Source organism: Halichoerus grypus, chromosome 13 (assembly GCF_964656455.1).
Source record: "Halichoerus grypus chromosome 13, mHalGry1.hap1.1, whole genome shotgun sequence".
In the NCBI taxonomy this organism is placed as follows: Eukaryota; Metazoa; Chordata; class Mammalia; order Carnivora; family Phocidae; genus Halichoerus; species Halichoerus grypus.
Window position 1 is genome coordinate 411,030 of NC_135724.1, and position 15,433 is coordinate 426,462.

The window sequence follows — 15,433 nt, forward strand, 5'->3', positions numbered from 1 at the left end:
AGACTCAGGAGACATTTCTATCCAACAGGAGGAAAGAAGGAGGAGACACAGGCTCCCCTTTCGTTGGTTCTGATTCTGTTTCTCTGGAAAACCCTAGCACAGCTCACAGAGTGAAGCTTTTACGCTGAGAACCTGGCAAACTCCACCTGTGTCGTGGGCCATACGCCCAGGAGCTCTGCCGCCAGCTCTCCACGCTGTTACCAAAACGTGCCTAGTGAATTCGAGGCTGAAATCACAGTAGCAAAATTTATAACTAATTCTACAGTGATTCAATCATGTGGGCTTTAAGGAGAAAAACTGACCGAGCCCAGTACCAGCCCAGTGTATGGGGAAGCCACGGCTTTGACAAGCGCACCCTCCCCGAGACACCCTGTCCTCTGACAGCCCGTGTGCGTGGCCTGTCTCCACTGCCAGCCGCTGGGCGGGCGCTCAGCACCGTCCCCGCAACACCCCAGTGGCTGCCGTACAAAAGGAATCCAGCAGCTATTTGCTGGAATAAACTTTCCTGTCCCCCGTCCTCCAAACAGTTCTGAGGCCTCTCCTCGAAGCATGGAATCACCAAACAGATGTCTCCCTGCAACGTCTGACAACAGCCAACATCCGGGCATGGCCGTGGCCTCTCCCGGCCACCTTGAGTGAGCTGGGGCCCAGGGACACGTCACTTTGTGGCTGTGGGGGCCTCGTTCACTCCAGATCCACAGGAGAGTCCTGAGGATCCCGCAGTAATTAGGGTACATGCTCACATGGGGCCTCCACGTGGCGCGGGGAGGGGTAGCGACGTGCTGTCCTGCCCTTCCCACAGCCTCCTGCAACCCCGAAGGTGAAGGCCACAGATGGCCTCTGGCTCAGGGCTCCTACAGCACCGTGGAGCGGGAGCTTGGAGATGACCTCAGCCGGGGGCCTGGAGTCTCCATTGTAAACGGCGGTGACCCCACCTCACTCCGTGGGGCACAGACCCCATGCTCCGTCCGAGCACCTGGCACTAGAACATCAACTCATCTGCTGCGTGGAGCCCCTGCAGTGTGGCCACAAAGCGGTGGGGATACTGCTGCGTTATCATTCCTGCGGTTATTTCTTCTAGGAGCCGAGGGAAAGTGAGGTGTGCCCTGGGCGTGTTCTGGATTAGGAAGTACTTTTCGGCGATCAGAGAATTCAGTGTACCTTTTTGTGGCCATAGATGTTTACATTGGTAACATTTGTCCCTGCCGACAAGCTGGGACCACCGAGCAGACTGCCCTAAGGCCTGGCCATGAGGACATCTGGGGGTCAGGATGCCACTGAGACACCTATGGTCCAGGTGCTGGGATGGGCCCCACTCACGGCGGGCGCCCTGGGGGAGCCAGCGATGAGGCACAGGCCTTCTGGGACCAGGCAGGGTGGGCCCTGCAGGTGGGGGCGAAGAAGCCGGCAGCCATGGGCCTGCGAGGACACAGGGTGCAGTGGGGAGGGAGCTGGGTGTGCCCTGAGATGCCCGGAAGCAGGGAAGCAGCCTCTTTGTTAGGTTCTAGGGAGCTGTTGGAGACACATGGCAAGTGGGCTGCCCACAGATAATTTCGGATTGGAGTGTGTTCCACAAGTGTTCTGGGCGGCTCTGTCTTCCAGTTACAGACACACGCGCCTGCCGACCCAGTCTCCACTCCTTACACATGGATCGTCACCTCCTGAGCGAGATCACAGTTCCTTCCTGGAGACTCTGCAGGGCGCAGGTCTGACGCCACGGCGCCGAGCTACCACTTTTCATGGTTTTCGGGCCCAGATGCCCTCTCAGGAGGGGGGATTCCTCATTGAAGGAAGAGACATCTTAGGATTGCTCAGTCTGTGACTGTGAGCACAGCACACAGGCCAGCCCAGGAGAACAGCGCTTCTGGTCCCCTGGGGACGGTGCTGGATCGGGGCCCGATGTCATCTGTGTCCTCGGGAGAGAGAGGCCTGAGAGCTGGAGGCAGAGGAAGGAGCCCCCGAGGAGGGCCGAACAGCACGGACCGGGAGCTCGCCTGCCCTGACCGCCAGATGGCTGGAAGGCTGGAAGGAAGAGGACCGTGCCCTCCCCGGGGTCTCAGCAGGCCCGGGGCCAGGACTGTGTGGAGAGACACGTGGGAGCACAGGGAACACAGTGGGAGACACGTGGGAGACACAGGGAACACAGTGACCCATGATGGAGCTCCCGTGGGAGTCACCTGCCGGCCAAGGCTCCTGCGATCGGCCTAACCATGCACACTGTCACCCTCAGAATGACAGGTTTTCGTGGCCTGGGCTCAGCCCTAAGGGCGGCTCCAGCCCCAGGGCCCCACGCAGAAGGAGCCAGAAAAGGGGCCCTCGGGTCCCTGTGGCCCTGGCTGCACTCACAGCCCTGGGGGTCAGGTGGGGCACACACTGGGGTCCTCTGCACCACCATCTGGACACTCGGGGGCCTGCAGGTGCCCCCTCCCCGGCCCTCCTCATCTTAGAGGGACAGAGCAGAAGGCAGGAATGAGTAAGGAGGGGACTGTGCATCCCTTACAGCCTTTCTGGGAGAAGCCCCTCCAAGCTCCCCCGGGGTGCGGTGGGAGAGCTAAGCCTGGGGAAGGACACCTCCTGGCCCAGGGTCCTCGCTGTGTTGTGAGGTGGTGCCTGTGATCCTGGGCATCAGAGCCCGGCTTCAGGTTTGGTTTGCCTGGGGAACAGGCTCCAGGCCCCGCCCACCCCGCGCTCCAGGCCCCGCCCACCCCGCGCTCCAGGCTCTGGCTGTCCAGGTGTGACTAGCTCGCGCGGGCAGCAGCTTGTTCCAGAAGAGGGTGCGCATCGTCCGTGGACTGAGCCCCAGGGTGAGCAAAGGGACACTCGAGGGGACTGGAGACCAGGAAACCAGAACCTATTCTGTGTTAGGACAGCTGCAGAACCAGGTGCATCTGGCGATAATGCAGCGTGGAGTCTCCACGTGTCCCGGGCAGCACCTCCAGACCCTCAGCCTCACGGGGTGCTCGTCCTACAACTCCTCCAAGAAGCAGCTTCCGCCGTGGGCTTCCTTCAGCTCGGCCAGGGCCTGGGACCCCGCTCACTCCCTCACAGAGGTATCCTATGGGCCAGCCCCAGGAACCACACACAGCCGGCCCTTCTCCTCCAGTCCTTTTAATACTGGAGGAAAAGGATGGTCTGTCTCCTCCACGCTTCTCTGTGCCAACACACAAAAGTAACTGTGGACACCAGCACTGCCAGAGAGGAAACAGACAGCTGACCGAAGGAGCTGAAGTAGCTCCCTCCGGGTTCTCCAGGACACACCCTGCTCCCCCAAGACGCTTCTCCAGAAGACACTGGGTGCTTTAGTTGGAACGCCCACCTGAGTGTGGTGTAGGAGAAGCAGGTGTGCTTGTCACTGTGAAGGCCCACGAACGTCAGAACCAGCGGCCCTGCGGCCTGCCAACCCACACCTCGGAGGACTCAGTTGGGAGCCTTCAGAAAGATACTTAAACTTTAAAAAGAAGTCTTTTAGCCACTTATTTAAAAATCAGAAATCACATACAGAAAATATTTTAGCCCTGTGACTTTCTTTTTATTTTTTATTTTTATTTATTTATTTATTTGAGAGAGAGAATGAGATAGAGAGAGCATGAGAGGGGGGAGGGTCAGAGGGAGAAGCAGGCTCCCTGTTCAGCAGGGAGCCCGATGCGGGACTGGAGCCCGATGCGGGACTCGATCCCGGGACTCCAGGATCATGACCTGAGCTGAAGGCAGTCGCTTAACCAACTGAGCCACCCAGGCGCCCTAGCCCTGTGACTTTCAAGTTAAATTCTACTGGAAAAACCCCAACAAGAAAATACTAAAAGGCTCTCAAGTTTCTCTCTTCCCCTCTACCCTCCACCCCGTCTGCCTCGTGCCTGGAAAGAGTCAATGGTGAGGCCACTTCGGAAAACAGTAAGGAGGTTTCCCGGAAAAGTAAACATAGAATTACCATTCGATTCAGCAAGTCTACTCCTGGATGTTTACCCAAAATAATGGAGAGCAAGGACTCAAGCAGGTGTTTTTACATGAAAGTTCACGGCGGCATTATGCACCACGGCCCAAAGGTGTTAGCAACCCAAGTGTCCGTAGATAGATGGACAAATAAGCAAAATGTGGTGTATACTTAACAATGAAATACTACTCAGCCTTAAAAAGGAACGATATTCTGGCACCTGCTACAACATGGATGAACCTTAAGGACATTATGCTCAGTGAAATAAGTCAGTGGCCAAACATAAATATGGTAGGATTCCACTTATGTGAGGTTCTTAAAGGAGTCACAATCATAAAGACAGAAAGTAGATGGTGGGTGCCCGGAGCTGGGGACGGGGGATCATGTTTAATGGGGACAGAGTTACAGTTTGGGGAAGATGAAAAGTTCTGGATATGGATGGTGGGGATAATTGCACAACGTGAATGTATTTAATACCACTCAACAGCACACTTTACAGTGGTTAAGATATTGGTAAATTCTGTGTATATTTTACCTAAAAAGCTGATGAGCGACCCTTACTCTCTCTTCAGCGCCTGCCACGTGCAGTGGGCCGGGTGCCCCACAGGCGTCTCTCACCAGGCAATGGGCAGCACACGGACATACCTCCACCATGTGCTCACGGACACTGGGATTATTCCTCTGTAATCCCAGAACTGACGGGACGAGACGGTACCTGGCCAGTGTGAAGTGATGTTTCGGGAAGTGGGGAGGAGGGGGCTGATGAATATGAACATGGGGGCCAGTGGGCACTCCGAGGACTCCACAATGGCCAGCTTGACTCCTGAGAGGATGTCAGGAATCGAGGCAACCCTAACTTCTCCGGTGTCCTGATGCTTATGTACATGATTCCCCTCCTGCGTACTGCCCGGAGTTATTGCCATTTAGAAAATCCAAACACAGCAAGTACCTTTTTGAAGCAGAATCTGAAACTTGAGCTAAGTTAAGACACCTTGAAGGAACAGCTCAGGAATCAGACACCCAACGGCAAAGGGAACCAATTTCCTAAAATTTACATTTAAATTTAATCTGCAGTCAGGGTTGCCATGCTCTCGGTCAGCCAGCTAATAGCTAATGTTTCAGCAGGACGCTTCCCTTCAGCTCTTCACTGTGTCTCTCGAAGAGGGGTGACCCCCCCACGTGTGCTCCGGGCTGACCTCCTGACCTCTGAAGGGCTCTGAGGCCTTGATCTCGAGCGCACTGCCCAAGGAAGGGGTTCCGGAGCCTTGGCCCAGCCCCTGAAATGGGGGAGCAGGGAACTGTGGAGGGATTATGCTCCCCCACCCAAGGAGGAAATGCAGGGCAATACTCGACTCTGTCCTCCAAATACCGCAGGACCCTCTGTCTTCCAGCCCTGCTGCCCCCGACGGCACACACTCCAGGCCTTTCCTGAATGATCCCTGGATTTTCCACGGTGTGCTCAGTGCATAAAGGCTGATACGAGCTGGGTAACATCCGAACCTGGCAGCACTTCTAGCCACATGTGCCGGCATTCTCACAGACCAAACAGGGGCAGAGAATCTACCATTTGCTAGAAATGCGCCCAGCACCTCAACAGAGTCAACCCTGGGTTTGCCCGAGCAGACACCTGGCCTGGCTCCAGTGTCCTGCAAGAACGTGAGGCCGTGTCCCGTTGGTTCAAGACCACAGGACTAGAGATTAAAGCTCACAACTCTCCAGACCTTCATGATACTGAATGTTTAGCTGCAAGTGGTCCACGCTCTGAAGGCCGAACTACCGGAGAGGTTCAGGGAGGGCCTGCTGGCCAGAGGGAGACAGCCTCACTGAGTTCTTGCAACGGTCTCATCAGTGCACAGCCGCGGGTCTGATGTGTGCGCCTCCTCGAGAAGGCGCACTCTGGGTGCTCTTGACCAGGGCAGGGGACGGTGGGCCCAGCGCCTGCAGTCAGCGCCCATCGGGGAGGGCGTCAGGGACCGGCACCCAGCTTGCTCTCCCTTGGCCTCGCTGCCTCCAGGCCCCCGCTGTCCCCAGCCTCTGTCCTGGCCACAACCAACCCAGCGGGGAGCCAGCAGCCGCTCCCCAGGCCCAGCTCCGCACCCCCCCCACCGGCCCACCCAAGTCTGCCCACCCCCCGCCCGGCCTCGCCCCCCACCGCCATCCCCCGGCCCGTCGGGGCCGCCGCGCTCACCCGCTCCTCCTCCGCGCGGATGTCCGGCATGGTGCTCAGGCAGAGGCCGACCGCCGTGGCAGCCACGAAGGCGACGGACACGCAGGCGAAGAGCTTGCCGGCGGGTCCGGCGCGCGGGTCGTCCAGCAGGTCCCGCAGGCGCCGGCCGGGCCGCGCGTCCCCCGGGCTCCCCCGCGGCCCCGCGCGCACCTCGGCCGCCTCCTCCTCGCGGCGGCGCAGACGGCGGAGGCAGCAGCGCTCCAGGCGCGCCTCGTCGATGCCCCAGTAGGCCAGCTCGTCGCGGAAGGCCAGCGCGCACGGGCCGCGCAGCAGCCGCAGCTTGTCGGCGCGCAGCAGCGCCACGATGGCGCGGAAGGCGCACGGGCTGCGGTCGAAGAAGAACTCGTCGCGGCCCGCGTCATAGTCGTCGCACACGCGCAGGACCTCGTCGCGGCCGCGGCAGGCCCGCAGGCGCTCGAGGCGCGCGAGGGGACAGCGCGCCAGCGCCGCCCAGGCCAGGCGCACCCTGCAGCCGCCCACGTTGATGATGACGACGCGCCGGCCGCCCGCGGGCTCGGGGCGCAGCACCATGGCCGCCGGGCCGGCCGGGCTCAGGACGCAGCGCCTGCAAGGGAACAGAGGCGTCAGGCCGCGCGGGGGACCGGCCTGGGAAGGAGCCCGGTTGTCCCGCGTCCACAGGGGGCCCCGGAGCCGACCCCTTCAGCGCCCGCAGACCCGCCTAGGTGGTGCCCTGGCCTCAGTTCACGTCGCGGGGACCAGGGCAGTGGCCAAGGGACAGCTGCCCTGGCGATGCGCCGCGGGGTCCCGGCCAGGCTCATCTGCTCCTCGAATAAAGGTCAAGGGGGAAAGACTGGGAATTAGTTTTCATCAGGCTGTGGGGCAGTGTGCACTTGGACTTTGGAAAGCCAAGCTGGTTGCTGGATGGGAGAGAGAAAGTGATCAAGGCTGAATCTTGTGTGTACTCCTGCCGCAGTCAGTAAGCACTGAGTGAACATCCGTGTGTCAGACACTTGACACGGAGGACATGGCTCCTTGGAATTCCAGTTTGGGGGACAGAGACAGCCCAGCACCTCCAATGCAAGGTGAGGTCTATATGAGAAAGAAGACGGTGCTCGGGAGGGCACTCAGAAAGGTCCGAGACAACCAGGGGGGCCTCTCAGAAGCAAAAAGTTGGGGAAAATGTGAAAGTTGTGTTGAAGGAGTGAGATCTCACTTATTTGAAAGCAATCATCGTTTAGGTCACAGAAACTTGCTGCCAAGATTTCCTGCTGCTTCCTCAAATCGAAGACTCTGAGGGATTCAAGGCTCTGAGAGTTCCAGCTCATGCAACCCCCCAGGCTCACAGACTGAACCCCCTTCATGGGGTAGTAACACATCTGAACTTGAGACGGCAGGAAGCAGCAAAAAGAAGCCTTGTGGGGGCGGCGTGTGGCACTCACAGGGACGCCTCCCAGAGTCCCTGGAGCAAGGCTGACTGGTGAGGACCAGCAGCTGCAGTTCCCGGGGAGGCTCAGAAGGTGCCACACCCCAGAGGGGAAGCACCACACGCCGCCCTCTCTCCTGGAACTGCAGAAATCAAAGATGGGACAGCAGTTTCTGCTGGGAATACAAGCGTCAGGTTTCACCACGAGGGACAGAGAAACCCAGCTTATATGACACACATGTGGGAAAGCCTGCTGGGCTGCAGAGGGCTTCGATCCCTCCCCCTTTCACACCCCCTTGGAGTCATGTACTAAATTTGTGGAACAGGATGATGGACTCCTTGTGTAGCTAAATCAAATGTGTGCTTCAAATTCTCTGTAGGTGGGTGAATAATCATTAAAAGAGCTGCATAATCAGCTAGACCCTGGAACTTTTGCAAACAGCTTTCTTCCTCCAGAATATACATTTAGAAATATAACTATAAATCATCCCTCACTTTAAAAGTGTTCTAAAGTCAACTTCTTGCTGACTTAAGAGACCACACTGTCACTTCCAAGCACCTTAAACACATCCCCCATTCCCAACATGGAACACAACAGACATCTAAGGGCTGCTGATTTTAAGAGGACTTACAGCTCAATAGAAAAACGGGCAAAAGTCACAAAGCTTACAGGAAAGGAAGAAATAGCCTTCAAGCATATGACAAGATATTCAGCTTCATTCATAATAGCAAAGAGACCTGTCAGATCACCACAAGGTGGCGAACGGGGACAGATGAAGAAGTCTGATCCCTCTATTGTCAGGGGTGTGGGCTCCGTCAGACTCGTTCACTTTTGATAGACAGTAGGTTGGTTTAACCGTGACAGCAGCTGAGGGTGTGACCTCCCGGGGCCTTTGCTAGGCTACGCCCTCAGGAAAAAGATAGAAAAAAACCAGCTGCCGGTATAGGAAGATCATGAGATTTCTTTGCCTGGCTCTAGGTGAAAAATAAAAGCATGGATCTCAAAGCCCACCCTCACAGTGGTTTTTGACGTTGGAATTTTGGTCTGTGAAACTCAAAGCTAAGAAATGGTCCCTCACAGAAGACAGTCTTGGTGGGTGCTGTCCCTGTGGCCTGTGTTAGGGCCACACACACTCCGTCTAGAGCGGTGGTTCTCAACCGGCCGCGGGGGGCATTTGGCGAAGCCTGGAGCCGTTGTTCACTGCTGTGACTGACAACCGCGGGTAGAGAGATGGGTGCTGCTGACCCCTGCAGTGCACAGGACATCCCCAGAACCAAGGGCTGGAAAGCGGCCCAAATATCAACAGTGCCACTGGCCTACAGAGACTGACTCTCACGTCCAGCCTCACGGGATTCCCATAGATGAAACCTCAACGAAGATGAATTTACAAAACAAAATTCTAAAACACACAGGGCAACAACCCACATGAGCAAATATCAGCACGCACATGAATAATAAGAGTAGGCTCCTAGGAACTTTAGGTAATAGAAGTTTCAAACATACATAAAGACATGAAAGAATGAAATAAAACACCAGGGGAAAAAAGACCTCCCCAAAGAGGCCAGGAGGAGCGGAACAAGAAACAGAGTCCCCCTGGGCCCCACAGCCCCCTGGACCCATGTCTTCCTGGTCCCTGGGTCTCCCTGGACCCATGTCCCCTGGTCCCCAAGTCTCTCTGGGCCCCACATCCCCCCCGGGCCTGTGCACACCCTGGGTGGACTCCTAGCTGCCAGCACCTGGGTCTCTTTGCCTGGGTTTCTCTGGCCGCCAGGGCCTGCCCTGCCTGCCCAGCACAGACCGAAGATGCTTGAGACTCAGTGTCCGCAGGGGCAGCTCTCACCAGGGCTGAGAAGCTGGGGTGAGAGACCCCAGAGCTCTCTAGTCCTGTGAGGGGCCTCACTGGCTGACTCACCCTGTATTCCCTTCCTGGTCACTCCAGACGCATTCCTGGAGTTGCTTCCCAAGTTAGCTACTTGCTTCTGCGTCCCTTCCTCCACTCTGCCCTGGAGGAACTGAGCTCAAACATCTGGGGAGTGTGAGGCCAGCTCTGTGTGTGGAGCACACGGTTCCTGGAACTTTAAAGAAACAGGAAGATGCAGGGAAAAGCGTCTAAAAGAGAACGTTATCAGTGGTTTCATGCATGCATGCATTCATCCCTGTAACTAACGATCATTCAACACCTCCTATGCACCAGGCTCTTAGATTCAAGAATGGAACCTTCTGCTTCTTGTAGAAAGAAAAGGGATTTAAAGCCGCTATCTTGGGCTGCTTGACTGGGTCTTTCATAGGAATTACTGCTCTTTTATGATATGGTCTCTGTGAACCTCACAATGCCAACTTCTGCCCTGCCGATCACCTTCCTCCCCCATGTAGTTTGTCATCCAAACTGGGACTCTCTTCAGAAGGCACAGGGTGCTGTGAACAATGACAGGGGACCCAGAGTTAACGGAGAGGGATGTTACCCTGCCCCAGGGGAGCAGACGTGGAGTCCTGCGGAGGGCCCCGTGGGAGAGGCTCATGCCCCAGCGGTCTGTTTCCCAGCTCATCTGGAGATGGCTGGCGTGACGGCTGGTGCAGAGGGCACGGCTCCCAGAGAGTCCCCGAGCTCCTTTCCTGGCCACGCTAACAGAAGCCAGGCCCAGAGGCGCAGTGTGGGTGGGGGAGGGAGAGGAAGCCTGACTGAGGAGGCACTAAGAGCTGGGGCGGGGGTTCCGAGCATGGTGACAGCCGCTCGGGTGACCGTCTGAGGGCCTGCTGGGTCTGGGACTTCCATGAATCCTTGTCATTTACGGGCACTGACCCTCAGAGGCAGGTTCCGCTGGCTGCACTTGGCAGACTGCAAACCACGTATATCGCGGAGCTGGGGGACAGAGCTGGGTGCTGGCCACTCTGGCACTTACCTTTCCCTTCTGATTCCTGCTGACTCACCCAGGACCTAATGCAGTCCTGCCAACCTGTTTGCCTTCGTCTTTTTGCCAGATCAGCTAACCTGTGATGGGGTTTGGCTCAGCCAGATGTTCTTTCAGTGAAGTGGGAGCCCACAGAGCTGTAAGCAAATCACACGCGGAGTCTGCAAGCAGAGCCATAGTGCCCCAAAGCACCATCGGGATGCGAGCAAGAGTCCCGTATATTTAAGCGTTCTCTGTGTCTTGGCATTTCTGTGTCCACAGGGGCTTGACACGCCATGGGGGGTAGACCATCCCTTGTGTAGCTGCATGAGGACAGCTAGGCTGTGCTTGCACTCCTCAGGGCCACACCTGTCGCTCGGGGCTGCTTGGCGAGGGGACACCTCCAGGTTCCTTGCAGCCCCAGAGAGCCTGTCCATTCCCGAGTCTTCCACCGGTGTTCCTCGAGGGGACAGAAATTTGACTCCTTCTCAGAATTTGAGAAGACTGTGCTTCTGACACCGGAGAGCGTTTTCCTGGCATTTTTTGTGTGTTGTGGGACGTGTAAGACCTTTATTTCTTCACTTTACAATCCAAGGGTATTTAGGAAAGCATATTAAGGGGCTCCAGGCTAGCCCATTTGGGACCACAGGACAATGGAGGCCAGCCTCTGAGATGAGTCCCAAGAGGGTGGGCGCTGCTGTGGATGCTCAGTGGTGGGACTCGGGAGGTGCCTGGCCAGGGACGGTTCACCACACCGTGACTGACACCTGGTGCAATGTTCTGTGATGTAACACCAACCCCCAGCACCCTCGACCTTCAGCTCACATTGGTAACACGCACACACTCCCAAGACTGACTTCAAAGTGGGGAGTCAAAGCCAGCCTGGCCATTCAGTCACTATGCCCAGCTCACAGATTCTAGTGGAAGGAGGTCCGTGCTCCTCCTCTTACGGCATTCTATAGGACTAGACATGCAAGGTCGGGCGCTGGAAGAAGAGGACACCCAGACCCCCCATTTGTCAGGAGGCTCACAGTGAGGCCAGCTTCCCCTTGAGCGGTCCGTCCCGCGGGAAGGAACGCCACGTGTGGGCCCAGAAGGGAATGAATGCACGTTTGTCCCCGACCGCCTCGCCCATCAGCACAGGCCGGCGGCAGCTTCAAGCCAGCCTGTGGTCCCAATCCCAAGACCTTCTGCAAGAGTCCCTCGAGGCTGATCACAGGCTGCTGACACCCCACGTCTGATGTTTTGGGGAATTCCTGACTTGTGTTGATGGGCGGCAGCATTCAGCCACTGAATGCCTCTGGTCTGAGCCACCACCTGCTCCGGACGGATTTCCAACCTGTCCTCTGTGCCCAGCACGGCAGCCAGGGGGGCTCCTGAGGCCTTCCAGCCATCCCTCCAACCCAAGCTCCCCTGGTGCCCGATCCCACGGACGAAGGTCCGGCCCACACAGTGCTCATGCGGCTGGTGTGGCGTCCTCCCCATCGTCCTCCTGCCCCTCGCCTCCCTGGGGCTGTTCCTCTGCCCTGGGCACCTGCCCAGTGCCACAGCTACAGTCCCTGTTCAAATCCTACCTCCCCTTGAGCTCTGCCCCCGTCCCTCAGCTCACCCCACACCCCGTCCGTCCCCGGCCTCCAACCTGCCGAGAGCTTCCTTTTGTCCTAGCACTTTGCTCCTGGAGAAGCAGGCAGTTTGCTTACCTGTTTTATCTACTGTTGGTTTCCCTTCTGCTCTGCTGGAACAGAAGCTCCACGAGGGTATGGCTGCCATCTCTTGTGCCCATTGACATATCAAACACCCCAACACGGTCCCCGGAGCATCGCTGAAGGGACACGCTAGTGATGACTGAGCCTCAGACCTGCCCCAGACATTCGCAGCCTATTTGCCCCACACGTCACCTGCCCCCTGAATGGCGGCTAGGCTGGCGTGAGTGTGGCTGGCATGTGGTCCAGCCCACGGCCCGGCACATGGGAGGTTTCTGGCTGAACTGGTCGGGGGGCCCAAGAACACGGCCCACGTGATTTCCCCAGAAGCAATGGCAAGGGTCCGAGTAAGGCAGAAGCCTGAGTCCTGAACCTGAGGCCCAGAAGGACCATGTCGGGGGCAGCAGGCCTGGACTTCACCTGCGGCCCTGCCACCGATCGGCTGGGGTTCCACGAGAAGCTCCGTCCTCCTTACGTCAAGCGTCCCCACCAGCAAGATGGCAGTCCGGCTCTGACGTGCCATAGCCCACCTGGCTCGCGGACCCCTTGCGGGTGCCGGAGGATCGGGGCGGCCGCGGCCCCGTCAGGGACACAGCAGCCTGCCACCTGGGCCGCACACGCTCTTCCGGGGACCTGCCGAGTGAGCGCCTCGTTGTGTGGACACGTCCTCTTCATTAAGTCTGCATCTCAGGGGGGACTCAGCACGTCCGGACCGTGCTCAGGCTCCTGGTGTGATTTAGGATCACAGAAATAGAGCAGAGATTACGTTGGATACAAGATGTTCCTTAGGGAGTGAAGAGTTCAGACCAACGTCCCGCTGAGCGGCAGGACATTCACGGCACTGGCCTCACCCCCCTGAGAAGGGAGGACGCTTCCTCTGTGAGTCATGTCGCTGAGGAGCAGACAGTCTGTTTGGTGGCAGCCATGGGGACTCGTAATCCCCTCAGCTCCAGCCCCACCGCGGACTGACACCGAGCTCCGGCACTCGAGAGCTGTGCGACCCCACGGACGACACAGATCCCACACCCGTAAACGGAATCAGTAACAGTACAACAGCAGCTTCCTCGAAAGGACCGAAGAAGTCGTGTGAACGCCTAGGACAGTGCTGGCACGTGAGTCCTCGGCCCACGTTGACGCACACGGTGTGTTCCTGAAGGTGCACTGCCCTGTTTCTGGGCCTTCTGGCCAGGATCAGTGTAGTACCTGTTCTTAGTAGGGCAGGTGTCCTGCTGGGGACAGCATCCTGGACGGAGCTCGGAGGCAGGAGCACGCTCCGTCCAGCGAGGCGCCGTGGCAGGTGGCGTGCTGTGTGGTTTCTGAGGACAGGCCTCCACCGGCTCCCGCCCTGTCAGGACCTCACCGTGGGGCCCCGGTGCCACGCTGTGAGGAATCAGGATGACACAGGGAGCGACGTGTGGCTTCAGGCTCCAGCCAGCATCAACCACCTGTCGGGCGAGCGAGCGAGCCCTTGGGGGTTCCAGCCCGGCCCTTGCAGCCCCCGAGCTGAGGCCCCGGGCGTGAGGCACGCAGCGCAGACAGGCTGTCCACGCTGGGCTGGAGAGAAGCCAGCTGCTGTGTGTTGCCGCGGTGACCCACACGCTGGGGCCGGCAGGGCCTGGGGGCACCTCGGAGCTGCCGTGAGCACCGCAGACCCGCAGGCCCATCTGGCTGCACGCGGTCCCCGCCCCTGGCTGGGCCCCGATGCGGGGAGCGGGCGGCCAGGGAGGGACACCTGTCCGTGAGCCAGGAGGGGGCTCCGTTAACAGGGGCGCCAGGAGGGCAGGGTGGTGTCCTTGCGTTACCACCGTGTCCCGAATGCCCAGAACACCACCTGTGCTTAGTAGGTGCTCGGGAACAATGAGTTTTGGATAAAGGAATGGAGGCTGAGGGCGGACCGGAGCTGAGGAAGTGCTTCTGAGTGGGGTCCGCGGGGTTTTCCCGCATGCGGATGTGTGAGAACAGAGGGAGGTCACCCCGGTGTCGCAGAGGCTTTTTGGGAAACGTAATAAAGAGCAGTTGCTGGGACATGCGACATTCAGTTCTGCACTGAAATCACTCAGAGCTTCTGGGGGTGCCCGTGTGGGGACACTCGCTTACACTAAGGACGCCTTCCCCGCGGCCTGTTAGTCTCCACGCGCCCCGCCAGGCCTCCACAGAGCGGCTCCAGGAAACCGCGGCCGGTTTTCCAGACCAGGGCTCCCACCAGGGCCACGGGGCACCGTCTGCTGGCGGTTTCGGGAGGTCACCGAGGGCACCGACAGGCGGAGGTGGGGGCTGCCCATCGCGCTCCGGGGCCCGGGACGCGCACCCTCCCGTCAGCGGTGCCGAGGGCGAGACCAGGCTCAAACCAGGCTCATTCAAGCAGCCCCACGAGGGGAGACGCGATAAAGCCAGACATCCCCCCGGAGGCTGGCGGACATCGCGAGGCTGCCAGGGCGTCTGTGCCACGCGGTACAGGAGACAGGGGCGGGCGTCCTGGCCAGGAGGAAGCTCAGAGCGGTTTGGTCTCCGATTCACAGCTGTTGCTCCAGGATCTAAAAATGTTTTCACACTACAGATGTTGCAAAATAATTAATGCAGCAATCACAGGCTCTGACGGTTGTTCCTGCCTCAGTTTTGGTTCGGGTGTCTTTGCGGAGTGGGCTCCCCCCTCTCCTCACCACCAGCCACTGTGGCCAGGACGTCTGTCCATGGAGCATCTGTCCAGCAGCCCCCCCCCCCCCCACACACCGCGTGTCTGGTCTTCTCCCAGGAGCAAACTCTGCTCTGTGGTTGAAACACTTAACCTCCGAGATGACCCGTGTCCACAAGAGCAGATGCGTGGACCAGGCCCTGGGACACCAGGGAAACGTGGTCTCAACAAGATGCTCTCCCCTTCCACCAGCTGGCTGGCGTGGGACCGAGCGAGCCCCCTCGCTTCCGGACGTGAGAGCTCACAGGCTGACACCGGGTGAGGAGGTGCGCTGTTTTAGGTTCTCACTGTCCTACAAGACAAACGCCACATGAGTTACGATAAGGATCACCTACCAGTTAAAAACCAAGAGCCAAAGGTAAATAATTTTAAATAAAACATGAATTTTAGGAGATTTTCATAGTCTTAAAAATTAGTACTTATTAGGATTATTCTTATAATTCCTTTCTGATCTTTTTTTTTTTTTTTTTAAAGATTTTATTTATTTATTTGACAGAGAGAGACACAGCGAGAGAGGGAACACAAGCAGGGGGAGTGGGAGAGGGAGAAGCAGGCTTCCCACGGAGCAGGGAGCCCGATGTGGGGCTCGATCCCAGGACCCTGGGAT

General features: G+C 58.1%; 1 protein-coding gene across 2 annotated transcripts in view; it reads right to left on the reverse strand.

Annotated features, from left to right (window-relative positions):
- Positions 1-15,433, reverse strand: part of KCNG2 (potassium voltage-gated channel modifier subfamily G member 2) — a 73,515-nt gene that overhangs the window by 24,811 nt on the left and 33,271 nt on the right. For both annotated transcript variants that reach the window (XM_036074509.2, XM_078060142.1), the window contains exon 3: positions 6,120-6,723. In XM_036074509.2, coding sequence (XP_035930402.2) covers positions 6,120-6,689 — 570 coding nt within the window. In that variant the 5' untranslated portion in view covers positions 6,690-6,723. The remainder of the gene's footprint in view (positions 1-6,119; positions 6,724-15,433) is intronic.